Source organism: Aegilops tauschii, chromosome 2, assembly GCF_002575655.3.
Source record: "Aegilops tauschii subsp. strangulata cultivar AL8/78 chromosome 2, Aet v6.0, whole genome shotgun sequence".
In the NCBI taxonomy this organism is placed as follows: Eukaryota; Viridiplantae; Streptophyta; class Magnoliopsida; order Poales; family Poaceae; genus Aegilops; species Aegilops tauschii.
Genome location: NC_053036.3, coordinates 626,922,333 through 626,941,368, shown reverse-complemented (window position 1 = coordinate 626,941,368; position 19,036 = coordinate 626,922,333). Strand labels below are relative to the sequence as shown.

The 19,036-nt window shown below is 44.0% G+C and overlaps 3 protein-coding genes across 3 annotated transcripts; 1 reads left to right on the top strand and 2 right to left on the bottom strand.

Moving 5' to 3' along the window:
* The first annotated feature begins 1,600 nt into the window (after window positions 1-1,600).
* LOC109778487 (CRS2-like protein, chloroplastic) lies at window positions 1,601-5,115 on the top strand. Its single transcript, XM_020337057.4, has 9 exons — window positions 1,601-1,907; window positions 2,459-2,665; window positions 2,752-2,836; window positions 2,961-3,028; window positions 3,188-3,238; window positions 3,315-3,388; window positions 3,957-4,015; window positions 4,090-4,166; window positions 4,819-5,115. The coding sequence occupies exons 2-9, from the start codon at window positions 2,513-2,515 to the stop codon at window positions 4,951-4,953; spliced, it is 702 nt and encodes a 233-aa protein (XP_020192646.2). The 5' UTR covers window positions 1,601-1,907; window positions 2,459-2,512; the 3' UTR covers window positions 4,954-5,115.
* LOC109778477 (lecithin-cholesterol acyltransferase-like 1) lies at window positions 5,101-6,693 on the bottom strand. Its single transcript, XM_020337049.3, has 2 exons — window positions 6,289-6,693; window positions 5,101-6,142 (listed from the first exon to the last, which is right to left on the bottom strand). Exons 1-2 carry the CDS (start codon window positions 6,675-6,677, stop codon window positions 5,260-5,262), a joined length of 1,272 nt encoding a protein of 423 aa, XP_020192638.1. The 5' UTR covers window positions 6,678-6,693; the 3' UTR covers window positions 5,101-5,259.
* A 983-nt stretch (window positions 6,694-7,676) lies between these two features.
* Window positions 7,677-18,822, bottom strand: LOC109778469 (lecithin-cholesterol acyltransferase-like 1). Its single transcript, XM_040400737.2, has 5 exons — window positions 18,580-18,822; window positions 9,770-9,923; window positions 8,740-9,564; window positions 8,511-8,556; window positions 7,677-7,733 (listed from the first exon to the last, which is right to left on the bottom strand). The coding sequence occupies exons 1-5, from the start codon at window positions 18,812-18,814 to the stop codon at window positions 7,677-7,679; spliced, it is 1,317 nt and encodes a 438-aa protein (XP_040256671.2). The 5' UTR covers window positions 18,815-18,822.
* Window positions 18,823-19,036: the final 214 nt, after the last annotated feature.

The window sequence follows — 19,036 nt, the reverse complement described above, 5'->3', positions numbered from 1 at the left end:
AGTTTTCAACAAACACATGACACACAGTACCTATTTGTTCATCAAACCACGCCACATCTTCGAACGGATGAATATTTGGTTGGGTTTCATGTACTATTTTAGGACTCCATTTTGGTATAAATCATTAGCTTTAAACTTCGAAGGATAGGATTTCCAATAAAAAATACTTTCTTGTGCTAATAGCAAAAAGAAATAGCTATCCTAGAATCCACTGAATTTCATACGGATGGAGGAAATTAAAATCTCTCATATATGTGTGTACAGTTTCGTGTATTTTCCCTATGTGACATCCAAATACATTTGCAAAGAAAAAAGGTTTCATATGGTTTTTCTTCCTAAAGATGTTGATTGATTTTTAAGATACGTGAAATTCAATTGTCTTTCTTTTCCTATTTGCACTCTTTTGAGTTTTCACATTCCAATTGAGGTCTACTTTTCACGTTATCCTAATATATCTGTCACCTGATTTTTGTATTTTTTCTCAACTTTCTTATTTTACTTTTAATGTATATATATGTTTATTCGTTAGTTTTCAACAACCACACGACACACACTATCTATTTTATTCACCGGTTTTCATCAAAGCACACAGACATCTTCGAACGATGAACATTGATTCGGTTTCATGTACTATTTTAGGACCCCATTTTGTAATAAATGATTAGCTTCGAAGGATAGGATTTCCAATAAAAATGCTTTCTTGTGCTGATTAGCAAAAAGGAATAGCTATCCTAGAATCCATTGAATTTCATACGGATGGAGGAAATTAAATTCTCTAATATATGTGTATACAATTTCGTGTATTTTTCCTATATGACATCCAAACACCATTTTTGAAGGTTTCATATGGTTTTTCTTCATTAAGATATTGATTGATTTTTAAGATACGTGAAATTCAATTGCTGTTGCTTTTATATTAGCAACTTTTTGAATTTTCACATTCCAAATGGGGTATACTTTTCACGTTATCCTGATATGCCTGTCTTGGTGTTGAACAACTTGAATAAAGAGGATGCATACACTAAATTTCTTGAACCTTACCAGAATTGACTGTAGAAATTCGATGTATATTTCCTTAGTGTATATATGTCCGAAAAAATGTACATACCTTTTTTAGCAAACATTTTTTAATAGCAATCACGACTTTTTGCTGTAAAACAAATATATAGTTCAAATACCAAGTGACATCCACTAAGTGTTAGGGTCTATTTGGTTTGTAGCATTTTGACACCTTAAAGTAGGAAAAATGCGGCAATATGATAGGCATGTAAGTGAAAACAGAGGGCATAAAAACACATCAATTTTTGAAATTGATGTTTTTGGTTCACAAGAATTGGGGACCAATTTTTTTTACTACACATAGTAAGTTGAATTCCAACCACATGAAGCGGTATAATTAGATAGTTTTCCCTTTGAAAGTGAGTTTAAAGATTTATCTTTTCACTTTTGTTTTGCTTCATTCCTTTGAAGCAAACGGATGAATATAGTGATACTTAAGTTTATTTTTGACATCAATAGTGATACTAAAGTAAATATTTCTATTTTTATAAAGTAAAAATGTTGTGCTGCTTTTCCTATGAACCAAAAGCCCACACAGAATGGGCCATGAGCCCATGAGTTACCCTCACACTGTCTAGCGACGCCAAACCCTCCCGGAGAAGAAAGGCCACGCGACGGCGCTGGAGCCGGCGGCCGCTCCCAACCCACGACGCCCAGGATTGGGTGCATCAGTGGGCTTCAGCGCAGGGCTTATTTTCGGCGTCGTTGCCGTCCTCGCGAGGCAGCTCCGGTTCCGAACCCGGCGTCCGCCGCCGCTGGGCCTTGCTGCGCGGTGGGGGAGAAGTTCGCTGATTGGCCGTGCCGTCGCCGCCGCGGGGCTTCGGGGTCGCGCCCTCTGCAGCCGACCTGTAAGCATTCTCTGGTTTCCCCTCCTCGCTTTGCACTTGAATCGTCGAGTGTAACGGCGGCTTGCATTTGGGGGATTAGCATTTCGTGGTGGCTATCAAAGCCGACGGTCTGATCAAATCCATGATCTAGATTTCAGGATAGTTTTGCAACGCAGGCGTTAGGGTGTGGCCAGTGCGTGTTGCTGTTGCAGTCATGTGACCTACAGCTGTTTGATGAAATGCTTAAGCTAGACGCGATGGTTACAAATTTTGACTGTTCGAGCTGTTTCTGCCTCGGATACTTGCATTTACTGGCTTAGTGAAACACTTCAGTGCCTCGGTTCTACTGTGGCCAGTGTGCATCGCTTCAGTGCCAAAGTATGAGCCATATTCAGTTACTATTAGCTGCTTATTTCGATATGCTGTTACATCATAGTGGAAGTCATTTAGTGATGTATAATAAGATAGTATGTGATGTGCAGGGCTTGTGTCGCATATAAGTATGTTTCGGCCTCTTGTTTGTTGCAGCATGTCCAGTGAGCACTCAAAGAACAAATTGGTTTCCTTTGCAGATTTTGCCATCAGGCTTTGCACTTGTGGCTGTTTACATTCCTATGATCCTGTAAATGATGCGGGGAAAGCTTTGGGTCAGACTTGCTCCCTTTCTTTCTAAGCGTTATGTCTCTTCCTCATCATCACCATCATGCTCGGCAATCCAACCATGGCTCTTTGTTGGCCTAGGTAACCCTGGTGAGAAGTACCAATCCACCAGACACAACGTAAGTTATGCTTCTCATCTTCTGTTTGAAATTCAGGTGGTTCAGATTTATTGTACATAATTCATTTGTGTTGTTTCACCTTGCAGGTTGGGTTTGATATGATAGATGCATTTGCAGACTCTCAGAACATATCCCTAACCAAAAATCACTTCAAAGCACTATTTGGTGAAGGTTTCACTCCATCCACATGCTCCCAGAAATAACGTTCCTCTTTACTTTTCGGGCAATTGATGCTCTGTTTTCAAGTACAAAGAGTTGAACTGAACTGAAGGTGCTTTCATTTCTATTGATGCAGGGATGGTTGATGGCGTCCCTGTTTTGCTTGCCAAGCCTCAAACATATATAAATCTCAGCGGTGAATCTGTAAGGAACAATTTTGAAAGATTTTTCTTTATGATTTCTACCTTGCTATACATTTTCCTTCCCATGCACACAATTCATTATAACTGGCCTGACAGTGAACTGTGATGACTTGTTAAATGCTTGTGATCCTGACACTCCTACCTTTCTTTCTTATTACAGGCTGGTGCACTTGCTGCCTATTATAAGCTTCCACTCCACCGTGTCGTAGTGGTAAGTGTTTATGATCCAATCTTCCTTGGTGACACCTTAGATTGGCTAACTGAGTTCTTTGCTGTATGAGTTTCAGGCATATGATGACACAGACCTGCCATGTGGAGTTCTTCGTTTACAACCTAAAGGGGGATATGGACGTCACAATGGGTCAGTAAAAATTACATTTATGTGCTTTGTGAAAGAGTTCTATTTGCGTGTCAAAAGTTTACAAAGGGAAAACCTTGTATTTCTGTGTTGTGTTTAAATACATAAATAGAAAAGTGGTAGCTCTGAAATTTATCAGGTTAAGTTTTCAAGATTGCGATATTCGTACTTGAATCTATCCTGCCAGTGTGCCCTTAGGGGGTACCTGGCTTACCTTCGATAAAGCATAGATGTCAGCTTTTCTTCCGTTCTGTAGCTAATTACTCCAGCAACTACATTTCTTGTATGTTGTTGTATTCCTGCATGCACCTATTTTTTTTTACATCTCAACATGATCCTTACTTGTTTTACTTGCCGTTTCACATAGCCTGTGATGTCTAGTCAATTACTGAAAAACAAAATCTTCTGAACATGAGCACACTCTTTAATCAGTATGATAGAATAGAATGTTCCATCTTTAAATTATTTTATGTGTGTGAGCAGACCATTAGTCTCTCAAATCTATCTGATTTCTGTAGACAAGGTGTTCATTTGATCTTGACAGGAAACAATTACCTTGTTAGTTTATCAGGTTGAAGAGTGTGATATACCATTTTCGCAAGAACCGAGAATTTGGCCGATTAAGGATTGGTAGGTTTGACAACTGCAGGATTCAGATTTCCTTTTCCTTTTCTGTACCAAAATTTAAAGTTCGTCTTATATAGGGATTGGACGCCCGCCTGGTCAGATGGATCCCAAAGCTTTTGTGCTTCAGAAGTTCAACAAGACTGGTCGTGAACGGGTATAATTACCCTTTGCGTTCTAGTTTAATGTTATGCTTATTCTTATTACCCAATTTTAATTCTGGTGTAGTTCTTAATAAATTAATTTCGAAACACCTTCTTTTGTTCTATTGTTGTATGATTGTGTTCATTCACTAGGACAAGTGTGACCAAACAGTAAGGACAACAACACCCTTGGCTATACAACGAAACTCTGTTTTAATGACTTTAATCTACTTCAGTTAATTTTTAAGGACTCCAACACCCATATATAAGCAAGCTCTGTGTTCTAATGACTTCAATATATTTCATAATTTCAGTTAATTTTTAGCATATTTCTGCATGCTCCCTGCAAACCAAAATTAATCTAGGCTGCATTATGACTGCATTTCTACTATAGATAGTATGACGAGGGAGTATTTTCTGCGACAAAACAACTTCATTATATGATTTTGTTGTGGATAAACTATATATACATCAAGATATTGTGTGTCAAACTGAAAACAGTCTTACTGACTGGAGCTGTATTCCACAACCTGAAGATAACCGAAGGACCACTTAAGTGTTCCTTCCACATGGTAGAAGGGCAATAATTAAAAATCTGTCTTAACTCACGGACGACAGCCGGGCACTTATGTTTTTCTTTTTTTGCATCTTTTGCTCTGAACCTAGATTGATTCAGCCATAAAAGAGGGTGCTGACATCCTGAAGATGGTGGTCAGCAAGGGTTTGACAGAGGCAGCAAGAGTGGCGAACGTGGATCAGAAGTACAAGCATCTGGTATCACATGACCAGCAGCTGTTGTAAAGGTGACTACGAACTGCTCCTCTAGAGAAATGGTCATGCATAATGTGCTCTTCCAGTATTATCTAGACGGAATGCGGAATTGACCTGATGTGTATGGCACCGCTGTGAACAACAACTTCAGGAGTATTAATTTTCCACATCAGTATCTTCCCAAAAAGAAAATCATATTCCACAACAATGTCCAATTACATCAATTGATGTGCAGGCTGGAATGACCCCCCTTTTAAAAGCAATGCCCAATTACATGATCAGATTTCAACGTCCTTAAAATATGAAGGAAAACACACAATAACATACGACGACTCTTCAGTGATTTGCTTCTAGAATTACATCCATGACCTTCTTGAGCGAATGCTCCTGAACAACAATATCGGAGTGTGTAGCATTAGCAATCGCCACGAACTTGAAGGGTATGTTAGCTTGTTGTTGCCTACTCAGCTCCTTCACAAACGCAAGCACGCTAAAGAAATTCATGGTCCCGTCTCCATCGCCGTATACCTTCTCGGGAGCCACGTCGAAGTTACCCTCCCGGTACACCACCTGCTCCGGCGTTTTGACGCCGACGCCGTTGAGGTATGTAGTCGGCACCATCGGTGGGTCAATTCTCAGCTGCATCGAAAGCACTCGTTTCACGACCTCGGTGTTCAAACCGAGTGCCGGGAGGAGGTCCTTGTAGTCATATGCCGAGTAGTTCTTGTGGTTGGTGATAACGGTTGGCCTGTGACCAAATGCCATGGGAGATGGGAGGGATAAAAGGGTGCTCGCAAAGGTTCTCCACATTTGACGCAGAAGCAGCGGTGGAACCGATGGGACGAGGAAGGACGGTCCCGAGGTGAGGCTCGTGAGTACCCCCAGGAAACCTTCCGGAGGTGTGGGCGATACGAGGACCAGGTGCTTGATGAATTTCTTCCTCCATGCCATGGGAGTCCAGTTGACAAACCCGAGGATGACCTTGCCACCAAAGCTGTGCGCAACGAGGATGACCGGCTTGTTTTGATTCTTCTCGCTCGCACGCTCCACCAGGTCCTTGACACGAGCAAAGTAGTCGGAGTACACCTGAGATGGCTGGCCCGGCAGCGGCGGAGCGTGCCGTGGGTCGTAGGGAGCTCCGAAAAGGGTCTCACCATCACGATACCCAAGCAACTCAAGCTCTTCGCGGACCCTTACCAGACAAGTTGGGATACGGCTCCTGATTACCACGAATTCAACGCAAAGATCATCAGTTTCCAGATCCAGACCTCTAACAGTGGAGGAAGAAAACGTCATCCGTGCATATGTATGCACTACCTGTAACAAATCCAATAAACGGAGTGCTTGGACATAGTGTGTACTTACGAATCGTTCTTGGAGGTGAACCCGTGGGCGGAGCCGAAGTCCGGCACGCACGTCTCAACGCCGGGAAAGTTCCTGTAGTCGTTGAGGACGGGATCATAGACGAGGCGCATCTGCTCCTCGAAGCACGGCACGTAGTCCTGCCGGACCAGGTCTGTGGTGTTTTTCCACAGCGGGAACCACCCCTTCCCCTTGAGCTCGCCGCAGCGGGGCAGCGACGGCGCGTAGGCGTTGGTCAGCCGCGCCTCCAGGTTGGGGCAAGTGAAACCAGGGACCAAGATTACCGGGTGGTAGAGCTCGGCGTCATAGCCTCCTGCGCCGCAACGATGGATGAGGCAGATGAGGAAGGTGAGTAGCGCTACAAGATCAGCAGACGGCGAGACAATCGCCATCAGACAATACGGTGGTGCGCTACACAAGCGAGTGCCAACATCGATCTATTGGATGCTCGGCTTTATATAGACAACTAGTAGTAATTAATCGTCTTTAATGTTTGGAAAGTTTTTAATATTTGCCTAAAATTACCTTTGGGTAGGTAAAACTATAGAAGGCAGTACTTCAACGTTAAGACTAGCCTCTTCATCCAAACGAGGAAGTAAATTAAAGAGTACTAAAGAACAACAAAGAAGGAAAATAATTAATGCCAACAAATGTAAATTGCAGTTACAACACACTCTCTCTATTTCGAATTAATTGTTATTTCAATTTTTTACGTACTAAGTAAAACTTGTTCCAAGTCAATTTTGTATAAGTTTGTCCAAGTTTATAAGAATAATATACACCAACGTCTATGAAACCGAATTACTCACATAAGATCCATCATGAAATATATGTTGACATTGTATTTATCTAGTCTTGTAGATATTGATTCCCATAAGTATGATGTATTTCCATTTTATGTTAGCTGTATAATATTATAGATGAAAAATTAAGGACCCTGATAAGTGTTACACGTGTGGCACGAACACATGGCAACTCTCAACGTTTTTTATGGCAAGTTTAGTGACGCGAGGATGGAAACTTTAGTTGTCAAGCATGGCAACTTTCTATCTGGATAGCAAGTTTTTTTTTATGGCAATTTTAGTTGTAAAAAACATCAGGTCCAGATTGTTTCATGCCACGCGTGTGGCACTTATCATTTGAGAAAATTAATCAATTCAGATCTTACCTTTGTGAGTTCGACCATACAATGTGCCTTTTTATTTCAATTAATATCAATTGTTTACTAATTATTGTAATTGCAAAAAATCTATTTTTTGCGAAAAGAGTAGATCTATTATAAAGATTCACCGAAAATACAAAGCACCTCAATCATCATAAAATTACATCGAGGTCTATGGACCATCGAACGACCATTGCCGCTACCAGAACAAGCAGTCGACGGGCCACTGTCATCCCTCCCATACCGGAGATGGCCCAACCTTGTCGATAACAGCCGGAAAGTCTTCCTGCAAAAAGGAAAAGTTATGTAGAGGATTCACTCAGTTTAGACGATTAGTATTTGGAGAGATAATTTAATCCCTTGGGAATATGGACTCCCCTGAAGTGGGTTATGATCTCCTGCTCCATGCCTGATTATTCATTCAACTACACACAAAGTACACGCAGGAGTGGTGCTTATAGGAATATAATATGCGTGCATATGTTCATATGAGGTAAGTGTACATGCGTATATATTTGAGCATATTTTTTTAAATACCACACTACCTGCAAGTAGCATGCATGGGCACGTTGGGGAGCGTGTGAGTGTTATTTTCTGATAAAGACATTTGCCACGGAACAGCAGACGCTTGGTGACATATATTCTGGCTGGGTTTCTGCCAACAAAAAGGACGTCAATAGCCGCCGAACGTTTGCGGTGGTGCATGACAATTGTGAACGTTTTCTATGACAATTCTTCGCATACACATGGAAACTTCTGACCAGAGGATTTTTCCGCAAAATTTGCTGTGTTCGCATCGCATGAAAGAATTGCCATTCCCCCAGCGCATAAATTGCCGCCAAAAACATTCATTGCACCCCAGAGAACTTTCGCTGAATATTACCGGGAAAAAGAAGGCATGTACCGGTGTGCATGTGCACGGCTGTGAACAGCTACTTCAATCCATTGATACAACGACGCGAGTCCAGCTAAGATTGCTGAATAATATAATCACCTTAATTCCTGATATTGTTTCCGCTCAGTATGCAATTTACAACGGGCAGCTGTGCCCAATTTCACTTACCTTTAGGAAATCTTTACAATATGTTGATAATATTCCACATTGACATCTTTCCCAAAGAATAATATTCTACAATAGTATCAAATTACATCAATCGGTGCAGAGACCGGTATGGTCCGCATTTTGAATCAAAAAATAATTCACAATTACGTAGTGAGGTGGAAGTCTTTAATATGAAGAGAAACAGAAATAACATATGATGACTCAGTGATTTGCTTCTAGAATTTCATACATGATCTTCTTGAGCGAATGCTCCTGAACAACAATGTCAGAGTGTGTAGCATTAACAATCTTGATGAACTTACAGTGTATGTTAGCATGTTGTTGTCTATGCAAATCATTCACGAGAGCAAGAACGCTAACCAAATTCATAACCCCGTCTCCATCGCCATATACATTCTTGGAAGCCACATCGAAGTTACCATCCCAGTATACTGCCTGCTCCGGCGTTTGCACGCCGACGCCGTTGAGGTATGTTATTAGCACCATCGGTGCATCAACTCTCAGCTTCGTCGAAAGCACTCGTTGCATGACCTCGGTGTTCAAACCGATTGCCGTAAGGAAGTCCTTGTAGTCATACGCCGAGTAGTTCTTGTTTTTGGTGATCACGAGCGGCCTGTGACCAAAAACCAGGGAAGATGGGAGGAATAAAAGGGCACTCGCGAAGGTTCTCCACATTGGCCGCAAACTCAAGCGCGGAATTGTCGGGACAACAAGGGGTTTCGGTCCTGAGGCGAGGTTCGTGAGCGCCTCCATAAAGCCTCCTGGAAGTGCGGGCAATATGAGGACCAGGTGCTTGATGAGTTTCTTACTCCATGTTATGGGAGTCCAGTTAATGAACTTGAGGATGACCAGTTTGTCCTGGTTCTTCTCGCTTGCGTGCTCCACCAGAACCTTGAAACGGGCAAAGTAGTCCGAGAACACTTGACATGGCTGGCCTGGCAGTGGCGGAGCATGCTGTGGGTCATAGGGAGCTCCGAAAAGGGTATCTCCATCACGATACCCAAGCAACTCAAGCTCTTCGAGGACCCTTGTCATGCAAAATCCCTTATGGCTCCTAAACACCATAAATGCAATGTAAACATCAGTTCCCAAATCCACAACTCCATACGTTGGGGACAAAAGCATTCGTCATACTAGAGATTTTTCCAAAAGGTCAAAATATATACACCGCGTGCAAATTTGCAACGTAGATCAGTAGACACATCAGCAGGTAGTAGGAAGCCAACAGGTGGATTACTTGTTACATAGTGTGTACTTACGAATCGAGGTTCTTTGAGGTGAATCCATGGGCGGAGCCGAAGTCTGGCACATGCGTCTCGACACCAGGTAGGTTCCGGTAGTCTTTGAGAGCGGAGTCATAGACGAGGCGCATATGCTCCTCGAAGCATGACACGTAGTTGTGCCGGACCAGGTTGGTGGGGAACGTAGCAGAAATTCAAAATTTTCTACGCATCACCAAGATCAATCTATGGAGTAATCTAGCAACGAGGGGAAGGGGAGTGCATCTACATACCATTGTAGATCGCGATGCGGAAGCGTTGCAAGAACGCGGATGAAGGAGTCGTACTCGTAGCGATTCAGATCGCGGTTGATTCCGATCTAAGCACCGAAGAACGGTGCCTCCGCGTTCAACACACGTGCAGCCCGGTGACGTCTCCCACACCTTGATCCAGCAAGGAGAGAGGGAGAGGTTGAGGAAGACTCCGTCCAGCAGCAGCACGACGGCGTGGTGGTGGTGGAGGAGCGTGGCAATCCCGCAGGGCTTCGCCAAGCACCGCGGGAGAGGAGGAAGAGAGGGGTAGGGCTGCGCCGAAAGAGAGACGTTCTCATGTCTTGGGCAGCCCCAAACCTCAACTATATATAGGGGGGGAGGGGGCTGCTCCCCCTCTAGGGTTTCCACCCCAAGGGCTGGCGGCCAGCCCTAGATCCCATCTAGGGGGGCGGCCAAGGGGAGGAGAGGGGGGGGGGGCGCCACTAGGGTGGGCCTTAAGGCCCATCTGGACCTAGAGTTTGCCCCCTCCCACTCTCCCATGCGCCTTGGGCCTTGGTGGGGGGGGGCGCACCAGCCCACCTGGGGCTGGTCCCCTCCCACACTTCGCCCACGCAGCCTTCTGGGGCTGGTGGCCCCACTTGGTGGACCCCCGGGACCCTCCCGGTGGTCCCGGTACATTACCGATAACACCCAAAACTTTTCCGGTGACCAAAACAGGACTTCCCATATATAAATCTTTACCACTGGACCATTCCGGAACTCCTCGTGACGTCCGAGATCTCATCCGGGACTCCGAACAACATTCGGTAACCACGTACATACTTTCCCTATAACCCTAGCGTCATCGAACCTTAAGTGTGTAGACCCTACGGGTTCGGGAACCATGCAGACATGACTGAGACGTTCTCCGGCCAATAACCAACAGCGGGATCTGGATACCCATGTTGGCTCCCACATGTTCCACGATGATCTCATCGGATGAACCACGATGTCGGGGATTCAATCAATCCCGTATGCAATTCCCTTTGTCTATCGATATGTTACTTGCCCGAGATTCGATCGTCGGTATCCCTATACCTTGTTCAATCTCATTACCGGCAAGTCACTTTACTCGTTCCGTAACTCACATCATCCTGCGATCAACTCCTTGGTCACATTGTGCACATTATGATGATGTCCTACCGAGTGGGCCCAGAGATACCTCTCCGTTTACACGGAGTGACAAATCCCAGTCTCGATTCGTGCCAACCCAACAGACACTTTCGGAGATACCTGTAGTGCACCTTTATAGCCACCCAGTTACGTTGTGACGTTTGGTACACCCAAAGCATTCCTACGGTATCCGGGAGTTGCACAATCTCATGGTCTAAGGAAATGATACTTGACATTAGAAAAGCTCTGAGCAAACGAACTACACGATCTTGTGCTAGGCTTAGGATTGGGTCTTGTCCATCACATCATTCTCCTAATGATGTGATCCCGTTATCAACGACATCCAATGTCCATGGTCAGGAAACCGTAACCATCCATTGATCAATGAGCTAGTCACCTAGAGGCTTACTAGGGACATGGTGTTGTCTATGTATCCACACATGTATCTGAGTTTCCTATCAATACAATTCTAGCATGGATAATAAACGATTATCACGAACAAGGAAATATAATAATAACCAATTTATTATTTCCTCTAGGGCATATTTCCAACAGTCTCCCACTTGCACTAGAGTCAATAATCTAGTTCACATCGCCATGTGATTAACACTCATAGGTCACATCACCATGTGACCAACATCCAAAGAGTTCACTAGAGTCAACAATCTAGTTCACATCACTATGTGATTAACACTCAATGTGTTCTGGTTTGATCATGTTATGCTTGTGAGAGAGGTTATTAGTCAACGAGTCTGAACCTTTCAGATCCGTGTGTGCTTTACGAATATCTATGTCATCTTGTGGATGCTACCACGCGCTATTTGGAGCCATTTCAAATAATTGCTCTACTATACGAATCCGGTTTACTTCTCAGAGTCATCCGGATTAGTGTCAAAGTTCGCATCGACGTAACCCTTTACGACGAACTCCTTTTCACCTCCATAATCGAGAAAATTCCTTAGTCCACTAGATACTAAGGATAAGTTCGACCGCTGTCATGTGATCCATTCCCGGATCATTATTGTACCCCTTGACCAACTCATGGCAAGGCACACTTCATGTGTGGTACACAGCATAGCATACTGTAGAGCCTACATCTAAAGCATAGGGGACGACCTTCGTCCTTTCTCTCTCTTTTGCTGTGGTCAGGTCTTGAGTCTTACTCAATACTCACACTTTGTAACACAGGCCAAGAACTCCTTCTTTGCTGATCTATTTTAAACTCTTTCAAAATCATGTCAAGGTGTGCGTTCTTTGAAAGTATCATCGGGCGTCTTGATCTATCTCTATAGATCTTGATGCCCAATATGTAAGCAGCTTTTATCCAGGTCTTCCTTTGAAAAACTCCTTTCAAACAACCCTTTATGCTTTCCAGAAATATTACATCATTTCGGATCAACAATATGTCATTCACATATACTTATCAGAAATGTTGTAGCGCTCCCACTCACTTTATTGTAAATACAAGTTTCTAACAAACTTTGTATAAACCCAAAAACTTTGATCACTCCATCAAAGCGTATATTCTGACTCCGAGATGCTTGCTCTAGTCCATGGAAGGATCGCTGGAGCTAGCATACCTTTTAGCATCCTTAGGATCGACAAAACCTTTCTGATTGTATCACATACAACCTTTCCTTACTAAAACTAGTAAGGAAACTTGTTTTGACATCCATCTGGCAGATTTCATAAATGCAGCTAATGCTAACATGATTCCGACGGACTTAAGCATCGCTACGGATGAGAAAATCTCATCGTAGTCAACTCCTTGAACTTGTGGAAATACTCTTTGCCACAAGTCGAGCTTCATAGACGGTAACATTACCGTCCACGTCCGTCTTCTTCTCAAAGATCCATTTATCTCGGATTTCATGGCTTCTAACCATTTGTCGGAATATGGGCCCACCATCGCTTCTCCATAGCTCGTAGGTTCAGTATTGTCCAACAACATGATATCTCAGACAGGATCACGTACCACTCTGAAGTAGCACGCATCCTCGTCGTCCTACGAGGTTTGGTAGTGACTTGATCCGAAGTTTCATGATCACTATCATAAGCTTCCACTTCAATTAGTGTAGGTGCCACAGGAACAACTTCCTGTGCCCTGCTACACACTAGTTGAAGTGACGGTTCAATAACCTTATCAAGTCTCCACCATCCTCCCACTCAATACTTTCGAGAGAAACTTTTCCTCGAGAAAGGACTCGTTTCTAGAAGCAATTACTTTTGCTTCCAGATCTGAAATAGGAGGTACACCCAACTGATTTGGGTATTCTATGAAGATGCATATATCCGCTTTGGGTTCGAGCTTATCAGCCTGAAACTTTTCCACATAAGCATCGCAGCCCCAAACTTTTAAGAAACGACAACTTAGGTTTCTCTAAACGGTGTCATCTCAACGGAATTGCGTGGTGCCCTATTTAAAGTGAATGCGGTTGTCTCTAATGCCTAACCCATAAACGATATTGGTAATTCGATAAGAGACATCATGGCATGCACCATATCCAATAGGGTGTAGTTATGATGTTCGGACACACCATCACACTATGGTGTTCCAGGCGGTATTAATTGTGAAACACTTTCCACAATGTCTTAATTGTGTGCCAAACTCGTAACTCAGATACTCATCTCTATGATCATATCACAGACATTTTATCCTCTTGTCACGACGATCTTCAACTTCACTCTAAAATTACTTGAACCTTTCAATAATTCAGACTTGTGTTTCATCAAGTAAATACACTCAGCATCTACTCAAATCATCTGTGAAGTAAGAACATAACGATATCCACTGCATGCCTCAGCACTCATTGGACTGCATACATCAAAATGTATTACTTCCAATAAGTTGCTCTCTTGTTCCATCTTACTGAAAACGAGGCCTTTCAGTCATCTTGCCCATGTGGTATGATTTGCATGTCTCAAGTGATTCAAAATCAAGTGAGTCCAAACGATCCATCTGCATGGAGTTTCTTCATGCATATATACCAATAGACATGGTTCGCATGTCTCAATCTTTTCAAAAATGACTGAGTCCAAAGATCCATCTACATGGAGCTTCTTCATGCGTTCTATACCAATATGACTCAAATGGCAGTGCCACAAGTATGTGGAACTATCATTACTATTTTATATCTTTTGGCATGAACATGTGTATCACTACGATCGAGATTCATTTTAGGTGCAAGACCATTGAAGGTATTATTCAAATAAACAGAGACCATTATTCTCCTTAAATGAATAACCGTATTGCGATAAACATAATCCAATCGTGCTCAACGCAAACACCAAATCTTGATGGTAGAGGGAGCATGCGATCTTGGATCACATCAACCTTGGAAACACTTCCAACACATATCGTCATCTCACCTTTAGCTAGTCTCCGTTTATTCCGCAGCTTTTATTTCGTGTTACTAACACTTAGCAACCGAACCGGTATCTAATACCCTGGTGCTGCTAGGAGTACTAGTAAAGTACACATTCATATAACATATATCCAATATCCTTCTGTCGACCTTGCCTGCCTTCTCATCTACCAAATATCTAGGGTAGTACTGCTTCAGTGACCATTCCCCTCATTACAGAAGCACTTAGTCTCGGGTTTGGGTTCAACCTTGGGATTCTTCACTAGAGCAGCAAATGATTTGCTGTTTCATGAAGTATCCCTTTTGCCCTTGCCCTTCTAGAAACTAGTGGTTTTACTAACCATCAACAATTGATACTCCTTCTTGATTTCTACTTTCGCGGTGTCAAACATCGTGAGTTGCTCAAGGATCATCGTCTATCCTTGATATTTATAGTTCATCACGAAGCTCTAATAGCTTGGTGGCAGTGATTATGGAGAACCATCACTATCTCATCTGGAAGATTAACTCCCACTCGATTCAAGTGATTGTAGTACTCAGACAATCTGAGCACATGCTCAACGATTGAGCTTTTCTCCCTTAGTTTGCAGGCTTAAGAAATTTGTCAGAGGTCTCATACCTCTTGACGTGGGCACTAGTCTGAAATCCCAATTTCAGTCTTCGGAACATCTCATATGTTCTGCGACGTTTCAAAACCGTCTTTGGTGCCACAATTCTAAACTGTTAGCAATACGCACTGAACTATCACGTAGTCATCAAAACATGTATGTCAGATGTTTCGTAACATCTACAGACGATGCTGAGGTTCAGCACACCGAGCGGTGCATTTAGGACATAAGCCTTCTGTGCAGCAATGAGGACACTCCTCAGTTTACGGACCCAGTCCGCATAATTGCTACTATTAACTTTCAACTAAATTTTCTCTAGGAACATATCTTAAACAGTAGAACTAAAGCGCAAGCTATGACATAATTTGCAAAGACCTTTTGACTATGTTCATGATAATGAAGTTTATCTAATTATTGAACTCCCACTCAGATAGACATCCCTCTAGTCATCTAAGTGATACATGATCCGAGTCAAACTAGGCCGTGTCCGATCATCACGTGAGACGGACTAGTCATCATCGGTGAACATCTCCATGTTGATCGTATCTTCTATACGACTCATGCTCGACCTTTCGGTCTCTTGTGTTCCGAGGCCATGTCTGTACATGCTAGGCTCGTCAAGTCAACCTAAGTGTTTTGCATGTGTTCCGAGGCCATGTCTGTACATGCTAGGCTCGTCAACACCCGTTGTATTCGAACGTTAGAATCTATCACACCCGATCATCACGTGGTGCTTCGAAACAACGAACCTTCGCAACGGTGCACAGTTAGGGGGAACACGTCTCTTGAAATTTTAGTGAGGGATCATCTTATTTATGCTACCGTCGTTCTAAGCAAATAAGATGCATAACATGATAAACATCACATGCAATCAAATAGTGACATGATATGGCCAATATCATTTTGCTCCTTTGTTCTCTATCTTCGGGGCACCATGATCATCTTTGTCACCGGCATGACACCATGATCTCCATCATCATGATCTCCATCATTGTGTCTTCATGAAGTTGTCACGCCAACGATTACTTCTACTTCTATGGCTAATTAGCTTAGAAATAAAGTAAAGTAATTTACATGGCGTTATTCAATGACACGCAGGTCATACAAAAAATAAAGACAACTCCTATGGCTCCTGCCGGTTTTCATACTCATCGACATGCAAGTCGTGATTCCTATTACAAGAATATGATCAATCTCATACATCACATATATCATTCATCACATCTTCTGGCCATATCACATCACATAGCACATGCTGCAAAAACAAGTTAGACGTCCTCTAATTGTTGTTGCAAGTTTTTACGTGGCTTGTATAGGTTTCTAGCAAGAACGTTTCTTACCTACGTAAAACCACAACGTGATATGCCAATTTCTATTTACCCTTCATAAGGACCCTTTTCATCGAATCCGTTCCGACTAAAGTGGGAGAGACAGACACCCGCTAGCCACCTTATGCAACTAGTGCATGTCAGTCGGTGGAACCTGTCTCACGTAAGCGTACGTGTAAGGTCGGTCCGGGCCGCTTCATCCCACAATGCCGCCGAAACAAGATAAGACTAGTAGCGGCAAGAAGAATTGGCAACATCGACGCCCACAACTACTTTGTGTTCTACTCGTGCATAGAAACTACGCATAAACCTAGCTCTGATACCACTGTTGGGGAACGTAGCAGAAATTCAAAATTTTCTACGCATCACCAAGATCAATCTATGGAGTAATCTAGCAACGAGGGGAAGGGGAGTGCATCTACATACCATTGTAGATCGCGATGCGGAAGCGTTGCAAGAACGCGGATGAAGGAGTCGTACTCGTAGCGATTCAGATCGCGGTTGATTCCGATCTAAGCACCGAAGAACGGTGCCTCCGCGTTCAACACACGTGCAACCCGGTGACGTCTCCCACACCTTGATCCAGCAAGGAGAGAGGGAGAGGTTGAGGAAGACTCCGCCCAGCAGCAGCACGACGGCGTGGTGGTGGTGGAGGAGCGTGGCAATCCCGCAGGGCTTCGCTAAGCACCGCGGGAGAGGAGGAAGAGAGGGGTAGGGCTGCGCCGAAAGAGAGACGTTCTCATGTCTTGGGCAGCCCCAAACCTCAACTATATATAGGGGGGGGGGGGGGGGGGAGGGGGCTGCGCCCCCTCTAGGGTTTCCACCCCAAGGGCTGGCGGCCATCCCTAGATCCCATCTAGGGGAGCGGCCAAGGGGAGGAGAGGGGGGGGGGCGCCACAAGGGTGGGCCTTAAGGCCCATCTGGACCTAGGGTTTGCCCCCTCCCACTCTCCCATGCGCCTTGGGCCTTGGTGGGGGGGCGCACCAGCCCGCCTGGGGCTGGTCCCCTCCCACACTTGGCCCACGCAGCCTTCTGGGGCTGGTGGCTCCACTTGGTGGACCCCCGGGACCCTCCCGGTGGTCCCGGTACATTACCGATAACACCCGAAACTTTTCCGGTGACCAAAACAGGACTTCTCATATATAAATCTTTACCTCCGGACCATTCCAGAACTCCTCGTGACGTCCGGGATCTCATCCGGGACTCCGAACAACATTCGGTAACCACGTACATACTTTCCCTATAACCCTAGCGTCATCGAACCTTAAGTGTGTAGACCCTACGGGTTCGGGAACCATGCAGACATGACCGAGACGTTCTCCGGCCAATAACCAACAGTGGGATCTGGATACCCATGTTGGCTCCCACATGTTCCACGATGATCTCATCGGATGAACCTCGATGTCGGGGATTCAATCAATCCCGTATGCAATTCCCTTTGTCTATCGATATGTTACTTGCCCGAGATTCGATCGTCGGTATCCCTATACCTTGTTCAATCTCGTTACCGGCAAGTCTCTTTACTCGTTCCGTAACTCACATCATCCTGCGATCAACTCCTTGGTCACATTGTGCACATTATGATGATGTCCTACCGAGTGGGCCCAGAGATACCTCTCCGTTTACACGGAGTGACAAATCCCAGTCTCGATTCGTGCCAACCCAACAGACACTTTCGGAGATACCTGTAGTGCACCTTTATAGCCACCCAGTTACGTTGTGACGTTTGGTACACCCAAAGCATTCCTACGGTATCCGGGAGTTGCACAATCTCATGGTCTAAGGAAATGATACTTGACATTAGAAAAGCTCTGAGCAAACGAACTACACGATCTTGTGCTAGGCTTAGGATTGGGTCTTGTCCATGACATCATTCTCCTAATGATGTGATCCCGTTATCAACGACATCCAATGTCCATGGTCAGGAAACCGTAACCATCCATTGATCAACGAGCTAGTCAACTAGAGGCTTACTTGGGACATGGTGTTGTCTATGTATCCACACATGTATCTGAGTTTCCTATCAATACAATTCTAGCATGGATAATAAACGATTATCACGAACAAGGAAATATAATAATAACCAATTTATTATTTCCTCTAGGGCATATTTCCAACACAGGTCAGATGTGTTGTTCCAGAACGAGAACCACCCCTTCCCCTTGAGCGCACCGCAGCGAGGTAGTGACGACACGTAGACATTGGTCAGCCGCGCCTCCAGGTTGGGGCAACTGATACATGGGATCAAAATTATTGGGCTGTAGACCCCGACATCATATCCCGCGTCGCAACAACGGAGGAGGCAGATGAGAAAGGTGAGGAGTGCTAGAAGATCAGTAGATGGCGAGACAATCGCCATCAAACGATGTGATGATGCGCTACAGAGGTGAGTGTCATTATCTGTTGGACGCTCGGCCTTATATAGACTAGTAACGATCGTTAATGCATGGGAAGTTTTTAATATATTTTTAATACGTGCCTAGGATTACCTGTGGTTAGGTAATACTATAAAAGGTAGTGCTTCAAAGTTAGGACTTATCGCTTCATCCACATGAGGAAGTAAATTAATGCTGACATATTA